The sequence below is a fragment of the Festucalex cinctus genome, chromosome 1 (genome assembly GCF_051991245.1).
Source record: "Festucalex cinctus isolate MCC-2025b chromosome 1, RoL_Fcin_1.0, whole genome shotgun sequence".
In the NCBI taxonomy this organism is placed as follows: domain Eukaryota; kingdom Metazoa; phylum Chordata; class Actinopteri; order Syngnathiformes; family Syngnathidae; genus Festucalex; species Festucalex cinctus.
In genome coordinates this window covers 39,434,385-39,454,976 of record NC_135411.1, presented here as the reverse complement: position 1 = coordinate 39,454,976, position 20,592 = coordinate 39,434,385, and the positions used below count along the sequence as shown (strand labels likewise).

The 20,592-nt window shown below is 40.4% G+C and overlaps 1 protein-coding gene across 1 annotated transcript; it reads left to right on the top strand.

The window, feature by feature from the left end:
• Positions 1–1,368: 1,368 nt before the first annotated feature.
• LOC144026576 (homeobox protein Dlx3b-like) lies at positions 1,369–15,770 on the top strand. The gene is made up of 3 exons (XM_077533354.1): positions 1,369–2,024; positions 10,710–10,894; positions 12,887–15,770. Exons 1-3 carry the CDS (start codon positions 1,697–1,699, stop codon positions 13,313–13,315), a joined length of 942 nt encoding a protein of 313 aa, XP_077389480.1. The 5' UTR covers positions 1,369–1,696; the 3' UTR covers positions 13,316–15,770.
• The last annotated feature ends 4,822 nt before the right edge of the window (positions 15,771–20,592 follow it).

Here is a 20,592-nt window from a genome sequence, read left to right as displayed (position 1 = left end):
GTACCCACCCTTTTTGGAATCCTTGGAGGGTGTGCTGGAGAGCGCTCCCCCTGGGGACTCCCTCGTCCTGCTGGGGGACTTCAACGCTCACGTGGGCAATGACAGTGGGACCTGGAGGGGCGTGATTTCCCATTCCCCACTCCATACTTAGCACTGTGCAATGACTGTCAACTTTTTACCAGCATGTCACACTGGGTATCAGCTTTAAAGCACGTGCGGCCAACTTTTATGTCCTGCATGGTTACACATTTAATTTAGATGATAGCTTTGCTCTTTCAACCAACCGATGGACTTTAGAGAAACCTAGTTGTCCTTTTAGTATCCCAATAAAACTTTTTGGTGACCTAAGCGTTTAAGTTTATTGTAGGTCCACTGTGTAAAGGCTACCTCCCCCCAAGGGCCTGATGGAGGCACAGGCTCAAGTCAACACAAGTAAAGGCGAAGAGTGTGATTGCAACAAAACCCTGATTGACTGCCAATGACTCTCAATGTAAAGTCTACAGCCAACATCTGCATTTGAATAGGAGAAAAGCTCATGCGTAAACATGCCTTATCACAACACCATTATGCAAGCTGGTTTGCTAAATGTGTATATTTATTCCCACTGTCAGTAGGAGGTGAAGTAACAAAGTTAAAAATGCTTGTTACACCATTCAGTAGATTTTCCAGGTATCGGTACTTTTGAGTAATACTCAATTTGACTTCCTTAACACTTGATAACAAGATATCTGTATTTTTGCTGCTTAATTTACACAATAAAGGCATGTTACTTTTCTTCAAACCCCGTGGATCTGGTGATGTGAAAAAGTCATGGTGAAGATCTTAACTGACATTTTGGGGATTTATAAGGCATAAACAAAGACAACAATGACACAGAAATGTGAAACAGTGAGCAGTGATTTCAAAATGTGATGAAATGTTGGTTCACACCAACAATATGCCTGGTTTGTATGCTAGTCACAGGCTAAAGGTGATTTTTAAGTATGTTCTTTAATATTTTTATCTGGTTTTATTTTCCTATTTTATGTGCAGCACTTTGGTTCCCCTGTGGATTTTTAAATGTGCTATGCAAATAAAAGTTGATTAATTGATTAATTGGGCAGTTGTTTTCACTGTGTAAATGAATTGTTTGGAATTGTTCAGTTAAAAGGGGTCACATCAGTAGCAGGCATATGCCTGCTATTGTTACCAGTCCTGTTTTATTTATTTTATTTTATTTTTTTAAATAAGTATCTGTACTTCCATTTGGATAAATGTGGGAGTAGCCACCTCTGCCCACTACGGGGATGTACCACGTTGTACTTAGTCGCATATGGCAGGTGAGGTTAAAAGGTGGTGGAGTTTTCTGTTTGTTTTGGGATTGCTTGGTTGCTAGTGCGCCTTGGTGTCTTAAGGCTTTTAAGGGAGAGGTTCTGGAGGTTTCTGCGGGAAGAAGAAGGGAGTCAGACAGGCGACACGCAGTGCCGTCTTGGCCCCAGGGCAGAGGCTGGGAGTGCGAGGGGGAGCCAATGAGAGGGAGACATCCACTCCTTCTCGCCTGCCCGGCTTGGCTTTGCTCGGCGCGCCCTGTAATTAGGAGCTCCACTGTGGGCTGGGCGCCGCCACCGTGGACAACTTGGGAACGCCAGCTCCACACTCTTGTCTCTTTGTCTTTTAGTGTTACTGAACACTTGGTGGAACGTCAACATCCTCAACAATGAACGGGCAGCCATCACCTGCGTTCGAGGACAAGAAACCGACCCTACGCGCGTCCCCGGGCCTGGCGGAGACTTCACCCGCCGACATGAGCTTCTACGGCGGCCACGGTGCTCTCCATGGCTCGCAGGATTTTTACGCGGCGGCGGCGCAGCAGTCGTACTCGACTCAACACATGAGCCCATATGCGTACACACACTACAACCTGAACGGCGTGGTCCCCGGTGGTGCATTCCCAAGTGGAAAAACCGATTACACGTACCCGCACTCGGCGTACAGAGAGCCCGGAGGCTTCAGCAGAGAGACGCAGTCAACACTACCAGACAGTGGTGAGTAACTCATCTCCTACTATACAATAGGATTGAAGTGTCCTCCCAAATAAAACACTTAAATGCTACGAACGAAATTGGATACCGTGGTCCAAGTTTGCAATAAAAAATAAAAATACAGTGCAAATAGAAACTTTCTCAAGAGTGCATCATAAATAAAACAAATAGTAAGGTGTAATACATACAGTGAGGTAGTTAGTTGGTATTTGTGTAAAATAATACACTGTCTCATTTAAATGTAAATAAAATACAAATGTAGTTATGACTGGAAGAAACGTACCTCATGTCGATTATATCACAGTTGGATACTTGATATACACAACAAATTGATGAAGTCAAAGAAAAATGTTGTTGAACTAATGTTTATTTTATTTTAAATAGGGGTTGATAATGATTTGATTTAGCGGGTCACATAAAATGATGTGGCAGGCAGGAAATGAGGTGGCTGGCCCCCGGGGTCTCAAGTTTGACACCTATGCAGTGCAGTATAGTTTTTTTTCTTCTTACATACAATCTATCCCAATAAATCAGCGATATTGCTGGTGTTGGGCCAAAATATACCTTTAGAATCATGACTTTTCAGGAGACCCCAAAAACATGTTTGTTCAACCATTAACTTTCCATCATTAAAGAGAACATGATTTTTCAGCCCGATGCCAGTGATATATTTGATACTTTTCCTGGACCAAAAATTGTACATACAGTACATAATACCTATGAAAATGTTTAGTAATGTTTGGGTGGTTTACAACACTTTATTTATGTATTCATTTATTTATTTATTTATTTATTGAATTAATTAGTTTGAACCTATCCTCATTTGTGAGATAAATGTTTTTTTTTGTTTGTTTGTTTGTTTGTGTGTTTGTTTGTTTCCCCCCCAGTCCCCAACACACACACACACACACACACACACACACACACCCGCACACACTCACACCCGCACACCCACACACACACAGAATTTAGAACAGTTCCCTGCCGGGTTTTAATAAAATGTCTGTGAAACCCTCTTGCTAAAATAACAGTACTAACACAAAGGATATTTGTGTTTTTTAGTTTATTTCTTTATTACTTATAGGAAGATGTTTTATATGTCCCTGTCAAATTTTTGACACATTTGTAAGGAATGTGCATTTGTGGGACAAGCAGCAGAGCAGAGTATATGGGTTGTGCCCATGAAAAAGTGGCCAAACCTTCCCTGCCAACATCTTATTTTGCTGTTGCCACTGACCCTTGTTTTGTGCTTTTGGTACCTCCAGGTACCACCTGTGAGCATGGCACTTTTAGTGGGTGTCTCCTCCAAGAATTACTAATAGCACACCACATTGGAGTGATCTGGATAGGGTCTGTGGTTCAACTTCAAGTTGGTGTTTGACAAAACAGAGTTGCAGCATTGTTTGAAATGAGCCCTATAGCACCATCTCCAAATTGAAGGCCGAGTTCACTAACATGATGATGTGGCCGAAGGCTCTCTTGTCTGGTCAATCTAGAGCAGACTTCATGCACCCAATTCCCAGTCTCCAAAGGCTGCCAGGGGGCCTGCAACGATGCCCTTCCCCGTCTGTTTGTGTGGGCAACATGTGCACTGGAACCAGAACATGGAGAGGAACATTATGTTCAGCGATGAGTCCAGATTCTGCCGACGGCAGATTAATCGTAGGGTAAAAGATGAAGGTACAGAGAACGCTATCCTGATTGCTGCACAGATAAAGTAACATCTTTTGGTGGAGACTGTGAGAGTGTGTGGCGGCATCTCCGTGCAGAGCGATATCGAGGTGACATTATCTGACCAGTGACAGTCCCCCACGGAGTGGGTTTCATTTGGGAGCGGAGAGGATGGAATGACCTGCTAGCCGTCCTGACCACAAGCCCATTGAACACTTGTGGGATCATCTTGGGCGTTCTGTTCGTGCCAGTGTGACCAACACAACCACGTTGCTGGTTGCAGAATGGGATCTCATCCCACAGCAGTGTGTGACTAGGTTGGTGAGCAGCATGAGGCCACTGAGGCTCCTCATTGTGAAATGAATACATTGTAACATTTCAAATGTCTTATTTCTTCAAACTTTCCTCAAACTTCATCAAAACAGCAAACAATACAAACAATAGTCAATGGAAACAGCCAAATAAGCTGTTAGACATTGGCAGATTTGGAAGATGTGGCAATTTTTTCATGGTCCCAACCCACATACTCCACTCTGCTGCTCATCCCACAAAATGATTTCTTACAAATGTGGCACTATTTGAAAGAGGCATTTCCAACAGTGTAAGATTTATTGTTACAACAAAGACATAATCCACCAAACACAATTGTTCTTCTCTTTTGTGCAGTACAATAGACGCATACATTTGAGTAATTTTAGCACAATTAAAGTCCACCTGTCACATTCTGGTTCAAATCACTCCATTTTACACCCTACTGTTTCTCAGCCCTGGTCCTCAAGAACCCGCTATCCAGCCTATTTTCCGTGTCTCCAAGTGTCAACACGCCTGAGGATCATTATCAGGCATCATGCAGAGCTTGCTGATTAGCTAATTGTTTGAAACACTTGTGTTGGCTGTGGGAGACATGGGAAACAGGCTGGATAGGGGTACTTGAGGACCGAGGTTGAGAGCCAGTGCTATAATGTAAAAAAAATAATCTGAAAATGTAATACAATTTGCTCTGAACTAGATCAAAAATGGTATAAAACCCAATAATGTAATAAAAATCCTGACCGATATTGTAAAACTATTTTTACTGATATTAATACATACCTTATTACGTTACAGTATTGGAGACTTATTACATGTTCAAGTGGGCATTTTGTTCTCAAAACTATAAGATAAAAACCTTGACAGATAATTTAATATCTATGCTCATTTTCTGTCCAAAGTTATAGATTATACGTTGTACATTTTGTGTTTTGAGAATCTAAGACATTTTAAACATTCATAGCAAAAAAATATGAGTGTTAAAACTTTGGTGTTAAATGTTGATTTCAACCCACAGGAGTAAGTTCACTGTTCCATCAGAGTTTACATTACATACTTTTTTTTTTTTTTTTTTTTTTCACACAAGTTGCATGTATTATTTCCTTCATGAATTCTTGCACGTGAGTCGGCAGGATTTGAAAGGCACTTAGTTCAGCTGCAGGCATATTTTGTATTGCAGATAGCTAATAAGTTGTGGCGTCCACGTTATCCTTGTCAGTTAACAGCCACGCATGGCGGCCATTGTTTCACCATTCAGAAATCATTTTCTATGTACAATTGGTCATTTGTACCAGCTTTTTAACTGAATATCTTTAAATGAAAGCGATGAAGCTATTCAAGTTATTAATTTCAAAATATATTTTTTACTTGAGTGTTTGGCTCCCAGGCACCAAGCACTCTAATATGAAAGAATGGGATAGACAACGAAATCCAATAATCTCTTGCCAACAAAGGGATGAGTGAATGATATTTATGTATTCATAGCACTTTGTAGGAAGTTTTGATTTAAAGCATATATTATTTTTACCTGGTTTGATTCTTGGCTCTCATGTCACACTCCTAACCATAATTTTTGAGAACCACCCTAAAGAAATCTTGGTGACTTTTTGTGGTCTTATATAATAATAATAATAATAATAATAATAATAATAATGGATTTAATTTATAGTGCACTTTACATGTATCCGCATCTCAAAGTGCTACAAGGTTAAAAAAAAGAGGCATGTAGTTTAAAAAATAAAAAATAAAAATAAAATCAGTAAAATAAGACATAAAGGCATGCGAGTCAGTGTGATTATGGAAAAGCTTGACTAAAAAGATGGGTTTTGAGTCCTTTCTTAAATGCTTCAACGGATTGTGATAATCTTGAGTGAAGTGGTAGAGAATTCCAAAGTTCTGGGGCGACAGAGCAAAAAGCTTGGTCTCCCATGGTGCGTAATTTAGTTGTTGCCGGCTTGAGAAGGCAGGTGTTTGTGGAACGGAGGTTGCAGGAAGAGGGTTGAAGGCAGAGAAGTTCTTTAAGGCGAGAAGGGGCGTTGCCATGGATACATGGTGGGTGAGCAGGGAGATCTTGTACTCAGTTCGGTGAAAGTATATATAGAAAGTAACTTCTGGTGCTAAGTAGATGTTCTCGGTCAAAAAATACTGTTTAATGCAACTCAGTGATGTTGACTGATGAATTTGTGAGGGTTACTGTTCCCCATGTGGTTAAATGTTTTACAGTACTTGTGAACTGTGCTCACCTTTTCCTTGGCCAAAAGGTTGAAATATTTTGGAGCTGAAAGAGTTAAGAGTATTAATGAAGAGTTTACGTTTTGCTATTTGAGATAAGGTTACAGATGTGATCAATATCTGTCCTTCAATGTACAATTTATTAGACTATTGTACAAACAATACTCTAACTTGGACTTTTCCTTACTTTCTCCTCATGGTGGTATATACAGTAAAGTCCTTGGGCTCCAAAGTGATACATTTCTAAAGTACTTTTCGAGGACCAAAAAATGGAATGAAAGGAAGAATGTGGTCATTAGATGGATTTACAGAGGAAACATATACAGCAGGAGACAATTTTTATTCCTCAGAGTTTCTATACAACCCACAAAGCAAAATTTGTTGAGTCCAAGTGAATTGTTTGCGCCAGTACAAAAAAAAAAAAAAGACAAACACGCAAGTCATTTGGAACCTAGGGATACAGATTTCAGATGAATTTAGCAACGAAATAACATACTTTGTTACAAATAGTGAGATAATACCAGTCACTATCTGTCACTCAAGGTACAGTCTACACTAATGTATTGCATTCGATTGATTATTGGACTACAGTGTCTCATTTCATAAAGCAATTTTTTACTTGGCTGTTTCATGAATGAACAGCGTCCAAGTTTACACAGACCTTGTACAAGGCACCTCATAGAGCAGTCTCACAGGCAATTTAAATTATGGAAGGAGCCACAATTGTTCATCATTGCTAATGCGGTGCAACTTAAGACCACGCACACTTCCTAACCAAATGTATGGACAATTATGCCATTTTAAGTTTAGGCAAAATATGTGTGTAAGTGCAAAAACATGTGCTCTTAAAGGGACAGTTTGGAGAAATTTTAGATTTTTCAATGCTCATTCATTTAAAAAAAGTAAAGAAAAAACGTAATTTAAATAATATGCGTAAAACTATGCTCTATCAATATGTATACATACATTCTATAAAAAATGTTCATTTTTTTATATAGTTAATCGTCGGTCTAGTTATTGTTTGTTATTGTTAATTACTGTCACACTAGTCGGGCCTGACTGACATTTTTGGCTGCCATCTTTCTGCTACGGATGGCAGAAGGTGACAAACTTAGCGAATGTAGTAATTGGTGGTAGCCTTGCGAAGTGTGGTTTCTCTGGCACCGTAGTGCACGTGCTTCAAAAAGCTTGTGCTTCAAACTTATAGTAGGTCATTGCATTCTATTAGTTGAGCACTAGATGGCAAACATTTCGACACACTGTCTTTAGTATAATACATTTTGTTTTTGAAAATAACACAAAACTGCTGAACAGAAAACCAACATTATTTGCACACACACGCACACGCACGCGTGCACAGAATTATTGAGTAGGCCACTCAGAGTGTGCTGGCCCACGGCCCGGTAGTTGCCATCCCTGTAATTAAACATCGTACGACTTTTGTCACTTTCGGGACACAATAAGAGGACACGGTGATTATTGCAGTTATCCTTTGTAGAAATCATAATTGTAAGAGCACCTTGACAGCATTGTTTGTCTCGCTCCCCCGATCCGACCATTTCATTCTCCTCTGCTCTACTTGCTTCATGCACCATTCCCAACCCATCATATGATCATAGCCAGCTGTAAGCCACAGGCCAAAATTTTATTGTTGAACGTGACTCAGCCCTGTTTTGACTCGCTTTCCTATTGCTGAAAACAAACTGAGGTGATGTGGCTGTAAAGGGGAAAAAAGACCAAAAGGGAGACATACAACATACTGTAAGTCCATTGGCGACAGTGAGATTAATCTAATGAAAGAACCCTAGTATCGTTTCCGTGGAACTCGAACGCCCAAATCAGGGCACCATTTATTGTCAGTGGGCCAGCTTATGCAATCATCACAGTGATGTCACAAGCCTTGAGAGGAATATTGGAACTGTTTCAGCAGGATCATGTATTCCACGTCGGAGTGTCACTGAGGATTCATTTTCAACCCAAATTGGAGGAAAGTGGCACAGGATGCAGTCTGTGGGCATAAAAGAAAATAATCTGTGGTGAAGTCAAAGTTACAGCGAGAACAGCAGTTTGCTGAGCTGTTTTCACGGTTCCACAGTGTTTGAAGAACTGTACATTTCAGGTACTTCAACCATCCAGTTTCTATACGGCCTAACCTTATTAGAGTCTACCTATTTATGTATTTATTTATCTATTTATTTACTTGCCTACTTTTTGTTTATTTACTGATGTAAAATGTATTTACTTGGGGAAAAAAAACTTGTATTGCACTTCAAAATGTTTGCTTTGTTCTTGCAAAACTGATATTTATGTTTATGTACAGCACTTTGTATACAGCAATGCCTGTTCTTAAAGCGCTTTATAAATAAAGTTGAGTTGAGTTGAGTTGATTCTAATGTGAATGACGTACAAAAGTTTGATATTGGTAAATGTCTTATGTAGTTTTGGTTGCAGTGCTTCATTTTGCAGGATATGTGAGGGATTTTACAGTTCAGGTGTGTGGTTTTGTGAATTGTGTTAAGTATTTGGATAAAACCAGCCTGGCTTGCAAAATTGTGTTTTAGCAATTGGGGGGAGGGGACTGTAAAAGGTCAAGGTTTCAATGACCACTCATACTGGCTGTCACTAGTAATGATCTCCTCTATTATAATTTTTGAGGGGGATTTCTAAGCAGCACACAAAATGAAGAGTTGAGTAAATGAGCTGACTCTTTGAAGTTAATTGTCTCCAATTAACTTTTTAATTTCTCCTTCTTGGTCAGCAGAGAGGAAAGGGGCGAGAAGGAGGGGGACAGGGTTGGAGGGAGGGTAGACGGTAGAGAACAGTTTCATACATGGATGACATTTGTCCGAAAACACAGAACAAAAACAAAAAATATTTCATGAATGCGAGTGAGTGAATGTGAATTAGTGAATATTTAAGTTTAATTCATATCAGTTCATTAAACTAATGAGCTCATGATGAATTAATAACTGAATAAATAATTGCTTCGATTGTTACCACACAATTGAATAAATTAATCCAAATGATCCGTTCATTAAACTTTTGATTAACTTAATGGTGTTACCAATTGAGGCAATTATTTACGTTGGTTCAGCAATTCTGTTTTTAGAGCGTAGTTAGCCCCAAGGACAACATTAGTAGCACTGGTCGGTTCTAAAAATAGTTCAGTAGTGACACTGTGAATTGCTAAGAAGAGCTAAAACAGAAGATTAACATATATTGTTTGACTATTTATTTATTTAAACTTAACACGGTGTACCTAAATAGTCTGTTTTGTGTCAAATTAAACAGATTGTGTTCAATGGAGAAAAAAATGCTGTTTTTATTAACCTAAATATTAAAAAAGGGCTGTAATTGTAATAGGCCTACTGTGATATTTTTTGCAAATGGTTATAATACCGTCAGAATTTAATATCAACCCACGACTAGACAAGTGATATAGAAAATGGATCTATGATGATTAGTTAAAATTGGCTTTTTTCTACAGGTAAGACTATAATATAAATTTAATGACCAATGTTGTTGTTATAATAAAAGGCTTTTGTGCATTTGAAGTGAGCTTGTCCTGTCGTCTCGGTTTGACCTGGCAAAACAACAACTTGTGTGAACAACTTGAAGAAACACAAAGTTGACAGACTGGTGCACTTTTTTGACATTCCAGTTGTGAGTTAGCTAAAAATGGCTCCAGGGCACTTTGGCCCACAGCCACAAAGCACATCAGGTGTCACGACATGTCAGTCAGCCTTGGCCTTTGAATCATCCAACAACACCGGCTCCTTATCACGCAAGGCCCGTGGCCACGCCCCAAGAGAATTAATACAAACATGTTTAGTTCATGAATTCATATAACAAGAGACAGAGTTTTAAAATATGTATACATTGACATACTCAAAACAGAGCTTGACTCCCCCTCAAAAAAAAAAAAGATCATCTCTTCACATGAATGGAAAATGATGTTTCAAAAATTAAAACGGCCATAATTCAGTTGTTTTCTTCTGTAAAGTTAAGTATGAACTTTTTATGTTGCATTATTTGCTAACAACGATGCACCCAATGTTATTGATCATTCATTCATCTACATCAGTTGGCTTCAATACTGTAAAAGGACAAAAAAAAAAAAAAAGTGATGCAAGAGCAATGGAGGCAATGTACTGTATGTGTAGAAGCAGTCTTCCAGACAACATGAAAAGCGCCAATAAATCTCCATCTCCCGCCCGGGGCTCTAGGGGACACTCAGACCAAAATTATAAGTTTTGAGTGCTGGTGGAATTTCTTTGAAACGTAGGAGCTGTAGCGGCCGTGGCTATTTCTGTGCTATATCTCTGCCTTGTGGAGACCAAGTTTAAGCTGCTTTTATTGCATGATGCGTGTGGAGAAGACACATGCAGAATTCGAAAATACAACGTTCTCATAGTAAAATGTTTATGTGCTGGCAATCGACTTGAAAAACCTAACATACGGTATCTCCTCCTACAGTGAAAGAAGAACCCGAGATGGAGGTTCGGATGGTAAACGGGAAACCCAAGAAAGTTCGCAAGCCGCGGACAATTTACTCCAGCTACCAGCTGGCAGTCCTACAGAGGAGATTCCAGTCGGCCCAGTACCTGGCCCTACCAGAGAGGGCCGAGCTGGCCGCACAGTTGGGCCTGACGCAGACACAGGTGAGGCTCCAGTGCAGGACAGCGTTAGGACCGTTTCGCCAACAACCCTTGGTATGTCAGAAAAGTTCCAGGACTGGTTTTACAAAAGGTAGATTTCAAAGCCAGCCTACAAACAACCCCTCACACTAAAAATTGGACCAGACAACCCGCTAGCATGTCAACAAAGAGATCCCGCGGCGTTTGCTTTGTTCAGTGTGCGAGGAGAGGTGAGCATTTTGCAACTAGATGGCCGTGATACTGAGCTGCAAGCGTCTCAGAAGAGCCCTTCCAGCAGTGCATGAAGGCGTGCCACAGCAGACTGGGAAAGTGCGTTAGACACCTGATGAATTACTTGGAAGGGTTAAAACGTGTAATTTGGATTTGAAATACAGTACATCTTTAGTGACACCAGTCCTGGAACTTTTTTTTGACACCTCCTGTATTGTTAGCGAGTTGGTGTAGAAGTGCACAGCTTCATTCTGACAACTGTGGCTAATATATTGACTCTGGCAAGTAATGAGAAGAAATAGTAGTTGGATGTCACCTAGTGGTTAAATGATCAGTCACATGTGCCTCAGATGGATCTACAATCAAAACTCTGTAGCAAGGTTGTCCAAACATTTTCCTTTGACTGGTGCATAAAGAAAAATGGAAGGATGCAAGGGCCACTTTGCATTTTACACCTAATTTAGTCAACACACTAAGTATAATACAGAGCAGGTTTTCTTGAGAAATGTAGTTAATATTGAGGGAAAATCATATTTACAAAAGAGATAAACAATTATGTTATAATCTTGTTTTAAATTTAACCCTGTTTTTCCTATAACCAAACTGAAGCTTTGACTGAGGTCTCTAAAGACCAGTCTGTTGAGACTTTCAGGGAAATACTGAGGCCCAGACCTCGTAGCTGGCTTCAGTCATGGATAATGTGACACAGTCCTCACTCAGTTTTAGTCTCCTTGCTTGCCATGAATAATATTGTCGTGTATTTTAAATAAAACGTTCCATTTCTGTTAAAGATCACAACATGTCCCGAACATCGCAGCTCACATCACATTATGCTTCAAGGAATATTATCGTTAAGAAAATGTGTTTTGGGGGATTTTTTACTTTTTATTTTTTATTAAAATTTTAGTTTTATTGGCATATCCATCTGTCAATTTTGCATACCTCTTATCCTCATTAATTGACAGTATTCCACAAGATGATATCTCAATATGAGATTTCTGTGGCCGTTCATGATATTGTCAGCTGAGTAATTTGCACGCCATCTAGTGGCGAAATGAGCAATGACAGTGCCTCAGCTTCAATACAAACATTTCCTGGCATGCGCTTATGCTTTTCATATCAATTTACTGAATTATCGTGCTGCATGATGGAGTGAAATTGCATGCAATTTATCTAAACATGCAAATATATTTTAAAAAAATGTATATTTTATTGTTGTTACAATTTTTTTTTAATTGTCGCATAGCTTTAATTCAAACTAAGTTGATATCAACATTTCACTTGCAACCAGACAGCAAAACTTGGATGAATGTACAGTGAAGTGAGAAAGTGGTTCAAAATGTTGAAATGTAAGTAGAATAATTGTCAACAACATATTAAATAAGATACTGTCACAAACACCCTTTTACCTATAGAATACAAATACGATAAAAACAATACTATACAACAACTACATTAAATTATCCTGGTCACAGAGATGAGACATTCTTGAAGTAGTAGTTAATTGTTTTTTTGTGTTAACTGTTGTTTTTAAATGCTGAAATAAACAACTTTTAAAACAGAAATATTATGTATTTTATCACAATATCAAACATCTATATTTCAGACGGTGTATTCAGTGGTTGGTGGTTGAATTTCCCATAATGTGTCCGCTTTAAATGTGAGCATGACTTGTGAGCATCTTGCTGAGATAAGATTCATAAGTCAACGATAAATTATACGCACACCAATTGCAAATGTGCTGCAATTGATCTGCCGTTTATCACGTGATACTTTTAATTTCAGGTGAAAATATGGTTCCAGAACCGTCGTTCCAAATTCAAGAAGCTCTACAAGAATGGAGAGTTTCCACTGGGGGACATTGCGCTGGAGCACAGCCCGGAAGCGAGTGATTCAATGGCGTGCAACTCTCCTCCGTCTCCGGCTGCTTGGGAAAACAACAACAGCGGCGGCGGAAGCACCGCCACCAACAACACAAGCAGCAACGACACAAACAGTAGCAGCAGCCTGAAGAATAGTACAATGCTGGACGCTACCAGCAGGGGGCAGGAATCCTATCAGCCCTCGGCTGATTCCTCCTCTGTCTACATGGAGGAGTACACGCACCAGAATTGGTACCAGCAACAGGACGCACATTTAGGTTTGCAGGCGGCCGCCACGGTCCACCACCCATCGTCATCGGCACCAACCGCTCCTATTGGAGCCGTTTATTGAGTCCGAAATCAGACATTCAATGGACACATTCAACTGAAACAGGAGGCAAGTTTTTGGATCTTCCAGAAATACCTGAAGCAGGATGAAAATGTACTTTTGATACTCAACATTTTAAAACATGACCAAAGTACCCAAATGCATTGATTTGCTTACTAATGCCTTTTATAGTCTGATGACTACTGATTCTCTTCCCAATCAAGCTTTTTTTTTTTTTTTTTTTTTTTTTTTTTTTTAAGTGAACAGAAATCAGCTTTTATGCATATCTCTCAGCCTGTGTAAAATTGAGTCTAGTTTCCACATATGACTGTGGCGTCTGATGCCAACAGGGATTTGGTACTGTTCACTGTTGATGGTGTTGCTTGCCTGCACACCATACAGGGTGACCCAAAACCCTTTTTTTTCTATTTATCTTCTGGTGTCATTCAGGCAAACGCAAGGTCCTCATCATTTGACAACTTCTGCCTTGCAGTTTCTGTAATCATGTCATTCTCTTGCCCATTTGCAAAATTGTTACCTGCCAGTTTGTGAAGCTGATGGGGATAAAGCTTCACCCGTATACTTGTTTAGTATCATAATCTTCACTTGAAGCCTTTGAACAAGCTGAGGTTGGTGCAGGTGAATCTTTATCACTCTTTGAAGCAGCCACTAAATGGAGCTTTTCTGGCTTTGTGTGAATGCCTGCTCTAAGAGTTTGGTGTTTTCATTAGTGGCAGTTTGAAGCTCAGTGGGAAGCAAAGTTGAACGGTAACGTACAGTTGGGTCCCTCGGCAAGACCTTTTACGCTTGTTGCCATTTCCCATCCATGATGCCAGGGAGGGCATCCGGTATAAACTATGCCAAGCATATTATGTGAATTTTACTCGCTGTGCTCACCCTGACGGACAGGGACTAGATCAAAAGTTCAAAAAACAAAAACATTTCATTCATGTTTTTGTGCTCAAAGCCATATGGAGTATCAAAATATTGATTATGGTGTACGTTGAGGTGAGGGGAGGAGTTTAATGTAGTCGGCCATGCATATAGCCTTGTTTCAAAGAAAACTGCTTTTGTTGTCATGTGGCATTTATTATCAAATGGGGGTGTTACATACTTGCAGGTTTTTGCTGTTCGTGACAGGGCAGCATCCCTATTGCAGTCTTTGCCAACTCATCAAACAAAAAGAGTAATGATAATCTCCTCTCGATTCACTCACAAATTGACTTAGCGTACAATCTGGCCTGTTTAATTGAACAATTACACGTGTAATTGTACCTTATTCCATCTAGTGGAAGAGCATTTCATTGTTCTGCCATGTTACTGACATGTAGCATCAGTGGCGCATGCGTTTTTAGTATGTAAATGGTCCGGTAAGAAAATAGTAAAAGTGCATCATATTTGTCTGTGTTAGAAGATGGCATGCAACGATATTAAAAAAAAAAAAAAAAAAAAAAGTCCTCAATCCGCCTAGGATTCAAATCCTGTACGGATGATGTTGAAATAAAGCAAGTAGCCCTACAAGATACTTAAAATCCAACAAATTGGAGGGCGTCATGATTATACCTCTTTCTTAAGTGTTGTTTGTCGATGAAGGTTGAGTCATTTAAAAGTCGTCGTACAAGCACGACATGTGACCGTGATGCTCATGACACTCGTCAGGTGAAGACTAATTAGTGTGAGAAAGCATGAGGAGGGTGGGCGGAGGTTGTGTGCCTGGCAGGTATGTCGTCGATCAACCTCACGTTGGCTCATTTGTTGGCTCTTTGAACTTTTTGGAGTTATGTTGGAAACAAAAAGCCAGGCGTGGCGTATTGTTGACGTAAAAACCAAGTCAAAACTTCTACCAAACCCTACAAAAGTATTTCAGCCCTCGCTTTGACAATTAAGACTTCTGTAGGTGGTGTCATTCACGGGGCAATTATTTTGTCATTTAGGTATGAGGATGTATCAAGTTTGTAATTAACTTTTCAGTGGCGCAACAGGTGCCGGCAGCCTCTCCATGCTACTGTAATTGGTTTTGCTTCACTTCTCTCTTCCTCCTAGGTCAGACCATTACAGACCAAACCGCTGACCATGAGCCTTCTGCTTTACTTTTAATGGAACAAGACAAATAATCATATTTTTTTTTAAAAAACTTGGATCATCTAGGGAGTTGTTTAGCATTGTTGTTTGTCAAGTTGCCATGACAGCACATCAAAATATCCGTCGTTGTTTTGGCATCCATTTTTAAAAGTAGGAGAGGCTTCAAGTCAACACCGTCACACTGTGTGCTTTAGTTGTTCTTAATGAGCGCTTCCGGACTGCTACAGTCAATTCTTAGCCTTGCTTGGCCTACTTATCAAATAGAATCAAGTCACAATCGCTAAGGTAACCTTGCGATACAGTAAGTATCCACTTGTGGACAACTCAAATGGATGGAAACGACAAATGGTGCTAAAACATTTGAATGATAAAAAGTATATTTTATTGGTATGTTATTTTATTTATATTTTCGAATCAAATTTGGTACAACAGTCTGTATATTTGAAATAAAACATTTAACTTGACTAATTGGCTTGTGTGCTTGAAGTCATTCAGAAAATGGTCAACTGTATTTTGTATGCATGCACACGCACACGGAAGGTTTTGGGAGGTGACAGTACAGCAGACACTCTGGAGTCTTTCAAATCTAATAACACACCAGCGGAACAGAGAGAGGCGCACATTTCCTTTCATGTGGTACACAGTTGGAAAGGGGAGGAGGTGTGTGCGTGTTTGCGTGTGTGTGCGATCGCCTATGGGTGTGTACGAGGACAAACAAACTTTTTTTTTTCTTTTTTTTCTTGATTGCAACAAACCAAACCCTGCTTGGTTAATCTTTAAAACTGCATTAAAATGTCATGAATTGACATTCACAATTAAATTCAGTAGAAGTTAAGAAATGACTATTTGTTGGAAATCATTTTCCACATAGGAAATAATAGAAGTCAGTATACAGAAGGAGTGACATCACGTTCATCATGTCAACCCAGGAAAACAAACGGAAGTGGCCGTGAATCCCAGATGACACTTTCCATGTTTATTTACCTTCCTGCGTTGAGCCCACAGCTTCCAGGTGACAACGAAGAATGTTGTGTGAACGTCTCAAAGAGAGCCAACTGGGACTTGTAGTGACCTGCGGATGCTTCGCCCCAGGAAGCATGGTGGTTTTTACCAAAGCCATGACTGATCATGATTCAACTGAGAAAATCAACACCCCAAGATGAAAATGCCATTTACAGTGTGTGATAAACAAGATTTTTATTTATTTTTTTCTTGAATTGGTAGCGTCACAGAGGAGGGTACAATTTTAAGTTGAAGGCTTTATGGTAGCTTAAAGTTTTACACTTGTGGGGGTTGCAAGAAAGGAATGAGACAAGATGATGTCATCAGCGGTTGAGAGGAAAAGCCAACAGCGAAGACAACTTTACAAGAGTGGCTGCGAAGACTTTGTTTTCCCTGCCTCCAGCTACGACCTACAAAGCGCACATGGGCTAATACATATTTTGGAATGTACTGGAAACTTTTATGTCAGCTTACTTTGTTTCTCACTTGGCTAGTTCATACATGTATAATAAATTCTTAATATTAATAGTATATAATGTCATTAAAGGTGTAATAAAAGAAATCATTCTCACACTCGCCACAATGAAACAAATTTTCAATGTAGCATTGAAAACTACTAAACTATACAGATTTAAGGATAAAACATAAGCAATATGGAAATGGGTTTTATGACTGTTATAGGATCACTGGGGGGGGAAACACACACACACACTTGCAAATGCAAAAGTGGATTTCCTGGATTCGCCGATGTCAACGATAATGGGCGACAAGCTTTTGAGCTCCTGGTAATTAGCGTGATTAGTTTGTGTTCCATACTTGTTGGCGCAGTGTCACTATAATCGTCTAACTGATGTTAAAGTGAGAGTCAAGTTACAGGGTAATTGATGACCACAGTGTAACTTGAAAACAATGGTTAATAGTTTGACAAGTAGAGAAGGATAATCACAGAGAATTACCACAAATGATCATTAAGATTTAATTGGTTTAAGTAGATACTGCAATTGTTATTGAATGATGTATAATAACGTAACACGGCATTTACCTGTCAATCCCAATAAGAGAATATTCCAATTGGGCGCATTCTCAGCGTTGCATTGAATTGTTTACTTATGACATCTAAACATGCAATGACAAATTTGTGTGTGTAAATAATGCAGTTCAGCTTGTAATATTGTTTTCAGCATTTAATTTTGGAATTAGTCATATTGCTGATCAGAGACGGGGGACGATTCAAATGGCTTGACTCCACGATTCATACGTTTAACTTGACAAGCCTTGTCACAGTTCACAGTTGAACTTCCGCATTTTCAACATAGTTTGCCATTTGTTGTGTTTAAAAAAAAAAAGGGAAAAAAAGTATAGTATAGTATAGTAAAGACTCTCTGTGTTTATGATCCAATTCTGCACCTCATGTGATGAGTGTCCTCAATTAGGACATTTTCACTCGCTTTTGTTGCCAGATGTTTAGCGATTAATATTGTATTTTGAGTTATTTTGAGGGAACATTGACATACAGTGTTATAAGATGTTCATTGATTACTTTTCATTTTGTCATTGATTACTTTTCATTTTGTCATTTCTTCATTGTTGTCCTATCAAAAAATATGATTTAAGATCGGTAGAAATGGGAGGAGAACAGAATCATCCATCAACAGTTCTCATATGAGGAAAGTCCAGTGTCAGTAGCTGACTGACATATTCAATGATATTGTCCAATGTCTATGTATGTATATGTGGCAAGACGTTCGTCCCGAAAGAAATTTAGTTTTTTGTGACACTTTGAGCTTCACTTGGTAAACATATGACTTTATTCTCAAAACACTATGACTTTTCAAAATCAGTGGCCTTTATACTTGTCTGTGATTTACTGAGAAGAAGATGCTGGTTTGAACGAATGCATCTCTGTCGAACCTCAGTTGCACTCCAAATTAAGCATGTTTGTATTTGTACACCATATGGGTATGAATTAACAAGCAAATAAAACATGACACCCGCTGTTTGGGTCTTGTGTAAAATCACGTTGTCTCCTCCTCTCTTGCTGGTTTGCCCTTCCTAAGATGGTCGCATGCTGCTTTTTGCCCAGTAGCGAGACATCAGACCTTCAGCATTACTCTTTTACTTTTTCGTCCTCACGCATGCTTTCCTCCTCTGGTTCGCCTTCATCCTTTTTTTATGCTTGAACAAAAGACATAAATAGTATATTTAGATCTTGTGATTACATTTTGCATGTTAGCTGCAATGATACTTGTGATGTTTTGGTTTCTTGTCCTGTTATGGTGTGCTGTGCTGTGTTGGTTTCCATCAAGTCAAGTTTCTCCACGTCTGGTCAAGTGTCTCTCTCTTTCTCACCTCCAAGCCAGGTCTCCATCCACGTTGCCATGCCAAGTCTCCCCTAAGTCTTCCAAGCCAAATGCGTCTGTCCATGTCCTGCTAAGTCTGTCCACGTCTCTCCACGTCCTGCCAAGTCTGTCCACTTTCTGCCAAGTCTGTCCTGCCAAGTCTGTCCACGTTCTGCCAAGTCTGCCCACGTCCTGCCAAGTCTGCCCACGTCCTGCCAAGTCTGTCCACGTCCTTCCAAGTCTGTCCATGTCCTGCCAAGTCTATCCTGCCAAGTCTGTCCACATTCTGCCAAGTCTGTCATGCCAAGTCTGTCCACGTTCAGTCCAGTCATGGCAACCAGTCTGCTCACGTTCCGTCCCGTCCTGTCCGTCACCCTCTTTGTTGTCAATAAAGTTCCTTACATTGCCCTTCCTGTCTCCCTGCCTTGTTTCTCCGCCTTTGGGTCCATCTCCCCTCAACCACTCACTCCACAAAACCTGACAATGCGAGGACGAGGCAGTCAGTGATTACAGAGAGGAACGCTGCAAGGACTTGTAATCTCGCCAGAAAGATGAGTTGGCATTGATTAATTATTTGTGGCCTGTTGTCTGCAAGAGTCAATGATGAGAGGTTTAGAAGATTCGTCTCACTTAATTGGTGGCTGTCTAGCGTTCTACCCAGAGAACACGTACAGTTGGGGCCAGGCCCATATGAGCACCACTTGGTCTAGTTGGGATTTGGCTGGGCATGGGCTTGGAGCGGGCGTTGTTGATGTTGGGCAGTAGATGGGCGAAATTAAGTATGGGCAATAAGTGGGCTCTGGCTGGGCTTTACTCCAAAATATTCAAATTTTGCACAATAACAGCATGGGCAATACAGCGTGCTACTTGGACTATATTTATTTATATATTTTTTATTACGACATCTAAAAATAATCACCTCTTTTTTTTTTTTTTACTGTCAGATTGTTCAGGAAACACAAAAAAATAACCTTTTGCAACCTAAGGAGATGATTTAGGAAAAAAAAAAAAAAATAGCATTTTCCAAAAATAAAAGTGCACTTTTGTGTCACGCCGCCACCGGCGTGACGGTCCAGGCTTTTATTTTTGTGTCCATGTTTCCCGTGTTATTTTGAAAATCCTAACTCTCCTCTCACCCCAGGTCACTTTCCCTTCCTGCCGCTCCATAATTACCGGTCCCCGCCCATGATTACTAACACCTGCCACCAATCAAGACTCGCAATAAAAGCCAGCTGCATTCTCCCCTCAGTGCCGAAGTGTCACAGTTCAGTGCATGGAAGCGTCCCACAGTCCTCATGACCTTGTTCACGGTGCCTTGTCTTTTCGCCTTGTTTTTGTGCTTTTTCCTTCACAGTGGAGCGCCTTCAGTTACCCCTTTTGCCTTGTGCCCTTTTTCCTCCCTAGCGGAGCGCTTTTCGTTGGCCCCAGTACCTTTTGCCTGTTTTTTCCTCCCGAGTGGAACGCTTTTAGTTCTCCACTTTTTTGACTCCCCGTTCTCCTCTCAGTTTGAGAGGAGACAGCTGCTGACCGGAAATAAACCTGTTGCCTTGGTGGCCTACCTTACTCCTGCGTCTGAGTCCTACCTTACCTCGCCTTGTCAGTACACTTCGGCCAGCATGGACCCAGCAGGCAAGGTCGAGGCTGCACTGCAGAGCCAGGAGGCCCGACTTGACAACCAGGACCGGATCCAACAAGCCATGATGTCACAGCTGGGGGAATTGTCCAGCCAGGTCCACGAGCTGGTGAGCCTCTCGCGGCGTCGAGCGCCAGCCCCCACCGGACAACTTCCTCAACCTGAATTCTCCGTCCCGACCACGCCATTCACCGGGGTAGGATTAAGACTGGCCTCCCCAGAACGATACTACGGTGAACCCGGGC

Coding starts and splice junctions, on each gene's coding strand:
- LOC144026576 (XM_077533354.1), top strand. CDS start 1,697: ATGAACGGGCAGCCATCACCTGCGTTCGAGGACAAGAAACCGACCCTA. Junction 2,025..10,709: donor GTCAACACTACCAGACAGTG/GTGAGTAACTCA, acceptor CTCCTCCTACAG/TGAAAGAAGAACCCGAGATG. Junction 10,895..12,886: donor TGGGCCTGACGCAGACACAG/GTGAGGCTCCAG, acceptor TTTTAATTTCAG/GTGAAAATATGGTTCCAGAA.